This window comes from Ochotona princeps, chromosome 10, assembly GCF_030435755.1.
Source record: "Ochotona princeps isolate mOchPri1 chromosome 10, mOchPri1.hap1, whole genome shotgun sequence".
NCBI lineage: Eukaryota > Metazoa > Chordata > Mammalia > Lagomorpha > Ochotonidae > Ochotona > Ochotona princeps.
Window position 1 is genome coordinate 54,478,300 of NC_080841.1, and position 14,174 is coordinate 54,492,473.

Below are 14,174 nucleotides of genomic sequence, written 5' to 3' on the forward strand. Positions count from 1 at the left end.
CCCGAGGGCTCAACTGGATCTCTTCTTCTGAGCAATCCAGAACATAGGAAGCTGGCTGGCTTGTGGGAAAACATCTGAAGTAAGGGTTACTTAAGGCTGTTCAGAAATTTGGCATGCTCTTCTCCTCTGGGTAACAGGGTTTCTCCTCCTATCTTTGGACCAGTCTTTTCCTAGCAGAATGGAAACATAAATGAGAAACAGCTCAATATTATTGGCATGTGTAACTAACATTAATCATAAAGTGGTATGCAAAGGACATACCTTTAGCATTCCATCCCGTTCCCATTTGTAGAGGCCACAGTTACTGAAAAAGAAGAAGAGAGGGCTTTACCCAGTGGGAAAGTGTGAGCCCATGCACAGCGACAATGGTGCTTACTGTGCTTGGGACAGAATCCTCTGGGGTTCACACAGATCCTGACATCATGGGCCAGATAGGAGGTTATGCTCTAACACTTCAGTGACTTGAGACACTACCTTCAAATTCCTAAGGGACCAGAAAGATGGAGTGTCACATGATGGTTCAACAGGGCTGTGAGCACTACAGGTAGATGTTTCCATTAGTGATGCTGAGATGAGACAGACAGAGGGAGCCAGCCTCTGATGCAAGGTGGCTCATGGTTTCGTATTTAGAGCTAAAAGAAAAGTTTCTGGTCTGGAGCTTCCTTCTACCTTTTTCTCCATAACCAGATTTTACTTTTATTATTCAAAGGGCCTAAAGACTCTAGTTTGCATTTTCAACGCAGTGGGCAACTCTGTCCCTGAGAAAGGATGTGGATATTGCCAGGGAAGCTGCCCACCTACAAGGTCTATTCACCCTGAAGGGAAGAAAGGAAGAAGACAACTCAGTATGCCTTTCGGCACCCCTGGGTCTTACAGCGTTTGGGCAGGAGCCAGGGAGAATTCTCCTTTCTGTTTTGCTAGGATGCTGTGTCTGTTCTGAGCATCAGCATCCAGTTACTTTGGCCCTGGTCTTCTCCGTCACCACTTTACCCTGCTGCAGACTGCCTCATAACCTTCCAGGCTTGAGTAGCTCACCTGAAGGTCAATGACAGCATTATTGGGGGTGGGGGTGTAATAGGGAGAAAAGAACCTTCTCTAGTCAGGAGCCAGCCAACTAGGACCCAAATGCAGCCTGCCATATGCTTTTGTAAATAAAGTTTGAAAAATAATTTTATTTACTATTTTCAATTATTTGAAAGGCAGAGAGACTGCGTTTCCAGTTGCTGGTTTACCCCCTGAATGCTTACAGCAGCCAGGACTAAGTCAGGCCAAAGCCAGGAACTCCCGGAGCGGGAGGCAGGGACCAAAATTGTGTGAATCGATCATCTTCTCCTTCCCAGGGTGCACACGAGCAGAAGCTGCAGTCAGAAACCAAATGTGGGCGTCCCAATCAGCATCCTTCCTTCCTTAAGATTTATTTATTTATTTTTCTTGGAAAGTCAGATTTACAGAGAGGAGATAAAAGATCTTCCATCTGCTGATTCACTCCCCATGTAGCTGCAACAGCTGCAGCCAAGTTGATCTGAAGCCAGGTGCCAGGAGCCTTTTCTGTCTCTCCCATGTGCGTGTCAAGTCCCAAGGCTTTTGGGCCATCATCCTCCACTGTTTTCTCAGGCCACAAGTAGGAAACTGGATGGGAAGTGGAACAGCCAGGACACAAACTAGCAACCATATGGGATCCTAGTATACGCAAGGTGAGGATTTAGCCACTAGGCTATCCCGTTGGGCCCCCAGTCAGCATCTTAACTGCCAGGTCAAACACCCAACTACTGCAAATAAGATGGAATTTGAACACAGCCATGCGCATTTGTTTGTGCATTAGCCATGGCTGCTCTGCTACTGTAAGTGGAACTGAGCAGTAGTGACCAATCTCCTGGCCCTCAAAGCCAACTGCCGTTAATATCTGGTCTTCTATAGATTGCCCGAGTCCTTGACACTGAGACCTGGATGAAGCTTCTGGCTTCAGCTTGGCCTGGCCAAAGCCAATGGGCCCACTTGGGTATTTAACCAAAGACGGAAGATATCTGTCTGTAATTCTGCCTTAAGATAAGTAAATCTTAAAACATACACATATACACACTCCAAAACATACAGACACAAAACCCCACAAACCGCCCAAAAATCAAACCAAAAACTGGCCAGGGAAAGTCCCTAGGAGGTGCTGTTACAAAAACAACACTGCCACCTGCTGACTGAAAGGCACCTTGCTTCCTTCTCCATGTGGGTAGGCCTTGAGCCAACCTGGACTACTTTCCTAGGCCATAAACAGGAAGCTGGATCAGAAGTGAAGCAGATAAGACTCCAACCAGCACTCATATGGGATGCCAACACCGTTGGTGGAGGATCAGCAGGCTATGCCACTGTGCTGGTCCTCAGATTTACTAACTTTTAAGAAATAACTGTTGGGTCACTGTAGTGGTGAAGTGTATTAAGTTGCTGCCTGTGATGCTGGCATCTCAAATGGGTGCTGGTTAGTCTCATCTGCTGCACCTCTGGTCCAGCTCCCTGTTAATGCACCTGGGAAAAGCAGAGGAAGATGTCCCTAGTGCCTGGGCTTTGGCATATGAATGGGAAATCAGCATGACAGCCCTGGCTATTGTGAATATTGGGGACTGAAAGAGCAGACAGAGCTCTCTCTCTTTCATATTTCTCTCTGTCACTCTGCATTTCAAATAAATAAATCCTTAAAAAAGTATTTAATATGAATTGTTTCTGGAAGCTGTCCAATTCACTCTATGAGGCTCAAATAAACCTGGTTCTAAAAAACCAGGTGAGGCCAATGCAAGGAAAGAAAATAACAAGTCTAACTCATATGAGAATATACAAGCAAAAACCCTATTTATCTCTCTTTTTAAGATTTACTTATTTGCAAGGCAGAGTTACCTTCCTAGAGAGAGAGATGGGGGTAGAGTGGGAGAGAAGGCCGGGGGGGGAAGAGAGAGAGAGAGCGCTTCCATCAACTGGTTCACTCCTCAAATGGCTCCAGTGACTGAGGCTGAGCCAGACCAAACGCCAGAAGCTTCTTCTGGGTCTCCCGAGTGCGTGCAGGGGCCCAAGGACTTGGGTCATCTTCCACTGTTTTCCTAGGTGCATCAGTGGGCAGCTGGATTAGAAGTGGAATGGCCAGGACCCGAACCAGTACCCACATGGGATGCTGGCATTACCGGCTGTGGTTGTACCACAGTGCTGCTTCCCACTCCCCAACGCATTAATTAAAGGAATTTGTGCATTAAAAGAGGAAATCACCATGGCACAACTGTCCAGTGTTGTGGGGGCACAGCCTTGTACAACAGGCACTTGCAAAAGAGGGGCACGAAGCACCCCAGGTAGCCCTCATACCTGCAGTGCTTCTTGGGGAGTCTGTCGAGGGAGATACTTCTGTTTCCACAGGGACACTTGAAAAACCTCTTCAGACCATCATGCCAGTGGTAGTCGTGCTGCTCGCTGATGCAGGTGTCCAGAGGCTTGAAATGCGTGTAAGAGCACTGCACACACACACATGTGTGAGGAACTTTCCAGAAGCACCATTACCTGGCTCTGCCACAAATCTACTCTGGGACAATCTGTTCCTTTGCTCCTGTCCAGAACCTTGCTGTGGACTTGACCACCTTGTCTTCTAGCTGCAGTGACCTCAGGGCCTTTCTCAACTTTTTCTGATACTGTAACACTTTAGCTCATGTTTATCTCAAATTCAGGCCAGGTCTGGAGACACACAGTAAAGGCAGAGGAATAGAAGTATTAGAAATCTCGAAAAAAGCTGAGGTTGGTCCATTAAGGGCATTCGGTGATTACATAGTAGCTCTTTCTCTCACAAGATCTATGAAAAGGTCATAAACCAAAACAGACATACTCTGTAATTAACTTTTAAAGATAACAGAAAGTGGTGGGGGCAGGCTGTACCAGGTGCCAGGAGACTGCCAAGCGATCTCTGCTAATTATAGTGAGTCTAGGTAAGTTACTACAGATCTTGGTAAACTCAATGACCCAGGAACAGGGAACATATGGCCTGTGGGTGGCACAAAGGTCAGGAAATTATCTTGTCTGGTCCTGCCAAGGCAATTACAGATGGGACTTGCAAGTCCACAGCAAGTTAATTTTTAAATGGATAGTCTTCTATGTCCTGTGAATGATTTCTAAACATCCAAAAGGTCCTTGGCAAAAACAAGGTTCCCATCTTGATAAGGAAGAGGCCAACATTCTGTTTCCCAGAACCTCTGTCTTAACTTTATGTGGCAGAGGGGAAGGAATGTGTGTAGCAGGCAGAATCAAGAATGCTTATCAGTGGAACTTAAGACAGGGGAATTACTCTGAATTCTTTGGGTAGGGGCCCAGTGCAACCCTAAGAGTCCTCTGTGGTGGAAAGAGGACAGGATGGGGTTGGCTGGCAGGGGTTTGATGTGACAGCTCAACCTACTATGGCTGGCTTTGCAGATGGGAGGAGGGTGAGGAGCACAAAGGAAGCTGAGAAAGTGCTACGACCAAGGCGCATTCCGCAGTCAAGGCAGGGAGTTGGGAGTTGTAGCCAAATGAAGGTACTCTCTGCAGCAAACACTTCACCAACAGGACTCAGCAGCCAAGCCAGGCAGGAAGCCAGACGCGGGGCTGTGCCACACTGCCTGGCCTCCAGCCTATCACAAGTCCCAGGGGTCCTGCTGAGTCACTCCAGCGTGAAATGGGCCATGGCCTCACTCACCGTCTTGCATGTCACGACTCGGCACTTCACTTCCCTGATGCTTCTCATCTTTTCTTCCATTTGTTCCTTCTTCACCAGTGGCTCGAAGTAGCGTTCCTGCAGCTCAGCTTCTGCCTGGAATGACAAGGCGTAAAGGGTATCGCATCCTGATCCCGAGGTTTCCTCAGGCCATTCATTAAGGCTAATGTAATATAGTGATAGAAATGATTCAGTAACAACCAAAACCGAACTGAAGAGGCAAGCTAAAAGGTGGAGGATTGCAGAGAGTACCTCAGAGTCACCAAAGATGGTGGATGGTAAGTGTGGGAAAAAAAAAAAGGCCCTGAAAGAAGACACAAAAGCACTGGGTGAACACTACACAGCATTGTTCAGCGTCACGACACCCAGTAAGTACCACAGGTAGTTATTTCTGCTGCTTGAAGTGGATGGACCTTTCATATACATGGAAGGACTGTAAGGCCTTCTGAGCGACAAATGCCCAGTATTTCACTTGTCCTCAGATCATAAATGTGGCAGGAGCATGTCCTGGGCATTTGGAACAACAGAATAAATGTGAAGACAGTCTTTGGGCAGAGCCCAGGTACAGCTAAGTGAGTTAGCACAGCCACACAGGGTCCAGGGCCTTTGGTTACAAGAGGCAAGGAAGAGGCTCACTCCTACTTCCCTTTCAAGTCTGGCGAAAAGATATGATATGCCACCATCATCAGTTATTTGCTAAGTGACAAGAGACGCTTATTGCCCCTACAGAAACAGACTACTACCTGGGCTGCTGGTGGGGACGAGGGATGCTATGGGATCTGCATTTATGGACCAGTCCTGTGGACCTTCAAGGGGGTACTACTTATTCCATGTGACTTCTGGGTGCAACCGCTTGGTTTACGTCAAACAAATGGGTTCTTGGTCCTAATAAAGCACCCTGGGGTTGAGGGTGTCGATACCATCCTATGTGTTCTGGGCTCTTACCTCTTTCAGGATGTCACTGTGCTTCGATTTAGCTTTGAAAATTTGCTGAAATTCCTCAGATTCCAGGTAGGCAAGCTGCTCTCTCCTTTTTTTCATAGCAGGCTCTAGTTCATCCTCTGCTACAACACACAAGAATAATGTTAGCTGATAAGGCACTTTTATTTATTTATTTTTTTAAATAAATTCACTATTTGCAAAGGGTATACATATATATAAGATTTATTTTTATGGGAAAGACAGATTTACAGAGAGAAGAAGAGACAGAGAGAAAGAGTTTCTGTTCACTGATTCACTCCCCAAGTGGCCACGATAGCCACAGCAGAGCTGATCCGAAACCAGGAACCAGGAGCCTCTTCTGGGTTTCCCACGTGGGTGCAGGGTCCCAAGGCTTTGGGCCGTCCTCGACTGCTTTCCCAGGCCACAAGCAGGGAGCTGGATGGCAAGTGGAGCAGCCAGCACATGAATTGGCGCCAATATGGTATCCCGGTGCATGCAAGGTGAGGACTACTGCGCCGGGCCCATAAGGCACTTTTAGAAAGCCAGTCTGTACCGATTCAACCTTTCCCCCTTTCCTTTTCTCTCTCTTCCAGGCCCTTAAAACTTGACTTGGAACCAGCAGGAGAAAGCTTTGAAGCGAACCAGGAAGTAGAGTGTAGAATATGGCGTGATGGGCTCGATCCTTAGCACTGGATTAGCAGCTCTGACATTAAAATATGGAGCAGTTATAGTACTCAGTAATAACAACATAATTCTGATTTTAAAATGACACTGTCAACTTCAGAGACAGTCAGTTCCAGCTGCAGAAATTCTGTTTAGGTGTGCTGAGGAAGAAGGAAGTCAAATAATGACTTGATTCCGGGCCTGACTGTGGTTCAGGACACTTCCCACATCAACAGTCCCTCTTCCCCACGGCTCACTTGGAACGGCAGTACCTTCAGGCGAGAACACGGTGCTCCTTTCCACACGCTCCTTTACCTCCAGGATGTCCTGGCAGTCTTTCTGCTTCCTTTTAATGCTGTTTGGGTCTGTTTTTGTAAGAACCTGGCCTTTTGTCCTCAACTTGGCAATAGCGGCTAACTAGCAAAAAAAAAAAAAGAAAAAAAAAAAAGGAGTTAGAAATACAAAACAAACTGGAAATATAAAAACACAGCTGATACCTTTCTTTAACCCTATACCTCATTCTATTTATGAACAAGAGAACACTGGCTGTTCTTGAAAAGAAACAGGCAGAACACGTCTTCATTCTGGGATGGTTGTTGTTAAAGTTCCACCTGGGATGCTCAAATCCCACACTGGGGTGCCAAGTTCAAGTCCTGATTACTCAGTACTTCTGATCTAGCTTGCTGCCAAGGTACCCTGGGTCCCAGCATGTGACAGTCCAAGTACTTGAATTCTTGCCATCCATGTTTGAGATCTAGATGGGGGTCCAAGCTGGCCTCACTTGGGTATTACAGGCATATTAGGTAGAAGTGGAAGATATCTCTGTCATTTTGCTTTTAAAATACCCAAATAATTCTTTATATATACGCATAGGTATGTAATAAGCATGCACACACACATTCATTTTATCTAGCATTAAAACAATTATTAATATTTAATAGCATTGGAGATAGGTCAACTCTTATAAATTGATGAATAAAGTCTCAGCTTATTGAAATAGTTTAACAGATGAACTAAGTTCCTAGATCAATAAAGTAACAGTAATAGCATGTGGAAGCTTTAGACAGACTGAATTAGGACAGAACTCTAGCTCTGCTATGACTAGTTTGTGATCTCAGGGAAGCCACTGCACTTCTGAGCCTCAAATGGGATATTTTCAAATGACCTCTCTTCTAAGGTCATGGCTGTGTGGATGAAATGATACAGGGCATGCTAAGCATGTTCCTGTACACAGTAAACAGCTCAGCACGGACAGTAATATTAATCAATATGTGCAATTGTCAGTACTCATAACACTATTATTATTATTGCTATAGTTGGGTTATGCTGCTAGCTGGAGGGTAAGCAAGCCACAAGGCAGGGACCACAGGAAGTGCACAGATGAGGCTGCGTGTCCCCACATTGGCCAGAACTACTTAGCTACCAACTGTCAAAACACTGGAATTCTGTGTAAGATTTGTTTCTCAAATGTTCATTTATTTATCCTCACATACTTGAAAGGCAGAACAAATGAAAAACAGTGAGAGAGAGTTCTTCCACTGAGAGAGAGAGACAGACATATCTTACACCTGCTGGTTTACTTCCCCAAATGCCTGAAATAGCCAAGCTGGATGAGGGCTAAGCCAGGACTCAGGATATCCATGTCTCCTCTGTTGAATGGCAGCAACCTAAGTGATTGAGTCTCCATCAGCTGTCTCCCTGGGCACATCAGCAGCAAGCTGCGTCAGAAGCAAAGCAGCCAGAACTCTAACCAGCACCACAATGTACGATGTGGGCATCACAAATCACAGTTTAGTGTGCTGCACTACCATGCATGGCCCAGGAGACTTCTTTCAAAGACACGCTAAACTTCTACTGTATGGTCTTGCCTCAACAATTCTAAGAACTTATCCCTAATGTCAGGGTTTCCACCCGAAAATCAACATCTTCCCTGAGGATGCATCCTTCAGCCTGGTAGGAAACTGTGGAAAAACGGCACTAACTTTCCCAGATTAGAGTAAAGGTGGTATTTGACACCACTGTCATTATACATTGCTTTGACCGTAATGATCGTGGATTGCTAAATAGTGATTAGGTGACCACCTTTCCCAGCCATAGAACCTTGTGTTTGAAACTCAGGGATGTCTCACAAGATGCAAAGCGTTAAAAAGAGCAGATGCTAGGACCAGCACTGTGGCAGCACGTAGAGCTGGTATCTCTGATAATGGCATCCCATATGGACTCCAGTTTGAATCTCACCTGCTCTTCCAATTCAGCTCCCTGCTAATGGACTGGGAAAAGCAACAGAGGATAGCCTAACTGTCCCCCTGCCTCCCAGATGGGAGACCTAGATGAAGCTCCTGGCTCCTGGTTTGGGCCTGGTCTGGCAGTGGCAGTTGTGGCCATCTGAAGTGAACCAGTGGATGGAGGATCTCTGTCTCTACTGCTCTTTCAGTAACTCTTTCAAAATAAATTAACAGAGCTTAAAAGACACACATATACACAAAACAAAAAGAACATATGCCAGTTACCTTTTTGGCTTCTGCTAAAGCACTTAGTTTTGGTTTTGGAGGTGGTGATTCGTCAAAAAACAGAACATCATCTCCTTCGGAGATGCCCCGTCCAAGTCTTGGCGTCTGTGTGCCTGGGGCTCCTTCCAGCCGTGGGAATTTGGCCTCCACCCGTGGAGACTGAGCAGGCGGCTGTTGGGACGAGGATGGCACAGCTGGGCTCGTGACCTCACTTGAGCTTTGGAGAAAGCTTTACAAAGGAATAGAAAGTGACGAAATATGCAAACAGTATTTCACAAATATGAAAACCACCTCTCCAGAACTCAGATTGAACCGGGAGAATGCAGGCCACATGTTGGTGACCAGTGATAACTAGCTCCTGCTGTTTAGATACAAATTCAAATTAGCACACTATAAGATCAGTAACTCTGGTCATTTAATTTTCCACTGAATAAGCTATAACTGTTCTACCACGTTGGAACTGACTATTGCTTTACCAAGTAATTCTTCAATGGAAGCTGTCTATAGCTCACATGGCAGAAGCTGGGATGTGTAATCAGTGCTAAGACTTCAGGAATTCACTCCATCTCTGCATTTTAATTCATTCTATGCAGAGACCATACATGTGATCCAGTTGGAAGTCCTTAACAGGAAAGCACTGTAACCTGTACCATGATCATTTTTAAATACAGTTTTAAGGGTTACTTAAAAACAAACCTTCAGAAATCCTCTCAGTATAGATGAAAAATTAAGGCCCAAAATTACAATGTTCTTGAGTGACAGACACAGGCCAAGTGTCAGGTGACTCTAGCCAATATTCTTGCGAGCTCTGTTGAGCATGCCAAGTGCCCATCAGCAACAGACAAACCAACGCCCCAAGATCTGTTTTTTTGATCAGGAAAATTATGAGAAATTTCAAACTGTAATTCTTTCTGACAAAGTGCTTTTTCTCACAATACCCACATCCCATATGCATTTTAATGTCCTTATATATATTTATGGCATCTGGAGGCACATGAGATACCCTAGATATCTAGAGTTATCCTATCAGCACTTTCCACTAACTTACTAGACACTCATTCTCTTATTTTCTCCGAGGAGTTCTCTTCGACTTACAGTTGACTTTCCCTTCCCTGGAACCCCCTGCCTCTCAGGAGGTGAGACTTGGGACAGCACGGAGGTTAGACATTGGAGTCAAACTGGAATGAACTTGAACCTAGCTGACACAGTTGTGTTATGAATACATACAGGTAACAAACTCACAAATGTTTTCATAAGGGCCCAAGAGGATGCTGTATTTATGGCACAGTGAGCTTCTGCAAGCAGTTCTTAGCAGTATTTAACTTGAATGCAAGAACCTTTGTCACCTTACACATCCATTTCTACTTGATTCTCCAAGTCTCTAAAGTGACTTTAAATTTTTACCTTATTTTTTCTGTTTTTAAAATATTTATTATTATTATTATTATTTTTTTAAGATTTATTTTATTTTTATTACAAAGTCAGATATACTGAGAGGAGGAGGAAGTGGAGCCGCCGGGATCAGAATCAGCGGCCATATGGGATCAAGGCGAGGGCCTTAGCCACTAGGCCACGCCGCCGAGCCCAATATTTATTATTTTTATTGGAAAATCAGATATACAGAGAGGAGGAGAGACAGAGTAAGATTTTCCATCTGCTAATTCACTCCCCAAGTGGCTGCAATGGCTGGAGTTGAGCCAATCCGAAGCCAGGAGTCAGGAGCCTCTTCCAGGTCTCCCATGCGGATGCAGGGTCCTAAGGCCTTAAGCCGTCCTCGACTGCTTTCTCAGGCTACAAGCAGGGAGCTGGATGGGAAGTGGGACTGCTGGGATTAGAACCGGTGCCCATATAGGATCCCAGTGTGTGTAAGGTGAGGACTTCAGTCACTAGGCTATCGTATCAGGCCCCTACCTATTTTTAAAAAATATTTACCTGAATTGGAAAAATGGACTTAGCAAGAAGTAAGAGACAAAGGTCAATAAATGCTTTCCTCTTTGACAAAAAGCCTCTTCCTATTTCAGTCTTTTCCCTTTCCCATAATGGGGCCAAGTACTCTATCCTGTATCATTTGGTTTCAGCAGTCACTAGCCTAAGTAGAGACCTATAGCTTAAAACAATTATATGGAGAAACAAGAAAGAGACAGAGTTCTCTTCAACTTGCTCATTCCTCAAATTTCTGCAAGATGGGGCAAAGGCAGAGGTTGGGAACTCAGTCCAGGTTTCCTCCCGTGGGTGGCAGGAACTCAATTACCCGAGCATCACTGCTGCCCCCTGGAGTTTGCATTAACAGCAAGTTGGAGTCAGGAGCTTGTGTCAGGCATTGAACCTAGGGACATAATGTGGGAAAAGGGCTTCAAACAGGTGTCTTATCTGCTAGCCCAAAAGCTTGCTCCCATATAGTCTTAAATGCTATTTGGGCTATGAAAGAATTATTTAACAATTATTTAAAATTAAAAAAAAAAAGTAACTACGGAGCTGGGGTTCTAATGCAGTAAGTAAAGCTGCAGCTGATACCTAAAACGGTATTGTTGGTTCAAGTCCTGGCCATCACAGTTCCAACCCAGCTCCCTGCTGATGTCCCTGGGAAAACAACAGAAGATGGCCCATGGGCTTAGACCCCTGTCATTCACACGGAGACTTAAATGGAGTTCTAAGCTCCTGGCTTTAGCCTGGCCCAGCCTTACCTATTGTAGTCGTTTGGGGAGTGAACCAGAGAACTCAATGTCTGTTGGATAAATAAATACATCCTTAAAAAACAAAAGTTTAAAAAACAAAATCCGAAGCAATTATTTTCAAAATCCCCAAAGGTCTTCTGAGAATAATCAATTTATTATTCTTACCGTTTTTGTATTTCCTCTGATTTCCTTTTCCTCATCTCCAACATGTGCTGCTTCTGTTGCTTCAAGAGGGCTGAGGCTGAAATTGACTGGACGGCTGGTTTGGGGCTCCCCATGATCCCTGTAACACAAGCCCGCATCTGCAGGGACCCCCGAGAGGCCAAGGGAAGCCAGGCACCCACACAAGCTGACTATACCTGAAGTCTTGGCTTTTGCAAAATGCTGCTTTAAGTTCCTGGCGCCAAACGTTGGCAGGTCCATCAACTCCTTGAACTCCTCAGAGCAAGACAGGCTCTTCTGGGGTATTCCTGAAATGCATAAACATCAGCTTCAGAGGACTCAACTCAGAGAGCCTGACCTCATAATTTAATCATCTGTGAATGAAAGACATGGAATGTCAAGATACAAAAAAAAAAAAAAAATCACACCAGTAGGATATTAAAGATATAATAAATATGAGGGAGTCTTTTTCATGTGGGTCATTTATTTTCAAGACTTTACTCCCCAAATGACTATAGTAGTCATGGCTGAGCTGCGCTGAAGCCAGAAGCCAGGCATCCCAGTTGGGTCTTCTCCTTGGATAGAAGAAGCCTTAGTACCTGGGTCATCATCTGGTGTTTCCCAGGCACATTAGCAGGAATCACCAGGTGCTCTGATGTGGGAGTTCCAAGTTGCTGCTCAATTCTTTGTGCTATAACGCCCACCAGAGTCACTTCATGCATTCATCTAGAATATGCACTATGGATGAGAGCACATGCTAAGCTCTGACCACAAGTTCACATGGTTGGGGGAGACCTTCTCTTCTTCTAATGTTGGCATTAAGAATCTGACCCAGGAGTATTTAGTGTACCAGTGAGGATGAACCTATCTCACATCAGAATACCTGGGTTTGATCGCCAGCCCCGGTTCCTCACTCCAGTGTCCAGCTAATGTGCATTCTGGGACACAGAGTGATGGTTGATACACTGAATTCTTTTCACTCACATGGGAGACCTGGGTTAAGCTCTTGGCTATCAGCTTTGGACAGTGGCCTCGCCCTCGGTGTTGTGGGCTGCTGCTATGTGAACTGGTGAACGGGAGCTCTTTCTATTTGTATCTCTCAAATAAACCATAAAAAATACTTAACCCAGATACAATAGGAAAATTAAACTTTGGAAATATAAGTTGTTGATATTTTCAGTCCCTTTAGTACGGAGGAACAAAATTACCAAGTTTTTGTTGTGTTTCCTGAATGATCAAGTCTGAGCCCTTCACAACCAGATTAGTCAGCGTGGTCTGAATCTTCTTCTTGGGAGCCACGGCAGCTGCCCTGAAATGACAAAGGTCACCCACTCAGTGTCAGTGCTCTGCAGAGGCAGAGGCCCAAATGCTCAGTAACTGTCAAATACTCAAAAGCCCCAGTGCTGTGGCCCTGTAGCACAACTGCTTTTTGCACTGTGACCCAGAAGAAAAACAAGAGAGCCAACGAATTGATGTGAGGCCATCCCAAAAGGGTAAAAGAATAAAAAAAAAAAAAAAAAAATAATGCTTGATTTAGAAGTCTAGGAATCTCTCTTAAACAATTCTTAAGACCATACAAAAACTTATTAAGCTTAGCGCATAAGTTAGAAACTCCATTCATGTATACCCACAGAGAACTGTTTTAAGTCATGACAAGGAATGCTACGAGGTCCCGTCTTATAGGTGACACTGTTGCCTATGATGCCAGTATACTGTTCTATTTTCTTTCCAGCTCCCTGCTAATGTGGCTGGGAAAATAGGAGGACAGCTTAAGTATTTGGGCCCCTGCTTCCCACATGAGAGTCCTGGAAGGAGCTCTGTGTTTCTGGTTTTGGTCTGACCCTGCCTTGAACACTGAGGTCATTTGGGGAACCGTCATCCATCTCCTTCCCTGTCTTTCTGCCTTCAAAAATAAGTACATCTTTAAAAAGAAACATTATGGGTGCCAGCTTGTGTCCCGGTGGCCCTGCTTCCCATCCAGCTTCCTGCTTGTGATTTGGGAAAGCAGTAGAGGATGGCCCAAAGCCTTGGGACCCTGCACTCAACTGGGAGACCCAGAAGAAGCTCCTGGCTCCTGGCTTTGGATCGGCTTAGCTCTGACTGTTGCTGCTACTTGGGGAGTTAATCAGCGGATGAAACATCTTCCTCTCTGTATATCTGACTTTCCAATAAAAATAAATCTTTAAAAACTATTACGTAGCCACTAAAAATAATGTAAGTGAATATTTTACAAAAAACATTTTTTTTTTTTTTTAATTGGAAAGTCAGATATACAGAGAGGAGGAGAGACAGAGAGAAAGATCTTTTGTCCACTGATTCATTCCTCAAGTGGCTGCAATGGCCAGAACTGAGCTGATCTGAACTCAGGGCCTTCTCTGAGACTCCCATGTGAGTGCAGGGGCCCAAGGCTTTGGGCTGTCCTCAATGGCTTTCCAAGGCCACAAGCAGGGAGCTGGATGGGAAGGGGGCTGCTGGGACATGAACCGGCACCCATATGGGATCCCGGTGCAC

General features: G+C 45.1%; 1 protein-coding gene across 1 annotated transcript in view; it reads right to left on the reverse strand.

Moving 5' to 3' along the window:
- The window catches only part of MCM10 (minichromosome maintenance 10 replication initiation factor), a 26,925-nt gene continuing 12,751 nt past the window's right edge, over nucleotides 1-14,174 (reverse strand). Inside the window, exons 9-18 of the mRNA XM_058669468.1 lie at nucleotides 12,872-12,972; nucleotides 11,861-11,971; nucleotides 11,667-11,784; nucleotides 8,827-9,055; nucleotides 6,589-6,733; nucleotides 5,657-5,775; nucleotides 4,694-4,807; nucleotides 3,340-3,485; nucleotides 262-304; nucleotides 1-170 (exon numbers count right to left, since the gene is read on the reverse strand). Coding sequence (XP_058525451.1) covers nucleotides 87-170; nucleotides 262-304; nucleotides 3,340-3,485; nucleotides 4,694-4,807; nucleotides 5,657-5,775; nucleotides 6,589-6,733; nucleotides 8,827-9,055; nucleotides 11,667-11,784; nucleotides 11,861-11,971; nucleotides 12,872-12,972 — 1,210 coding nt within the window. The 3' untranslated portion in view covers nucleotides 1-86. The remainder of the gene's footprint in view (nucleotides 171-261; nucleotides 305-3,339; nucleotides 3,486-4,693; nucleotides 4,808-5,656; nucleotides 5,776-6,588; nucleotides 6,734-8,826; nucleotides 9,056-11,666; nucleotides 11,785-11,860; nucleotides 11,972-12,871; nucleotides 12,973-14,174) is intronic.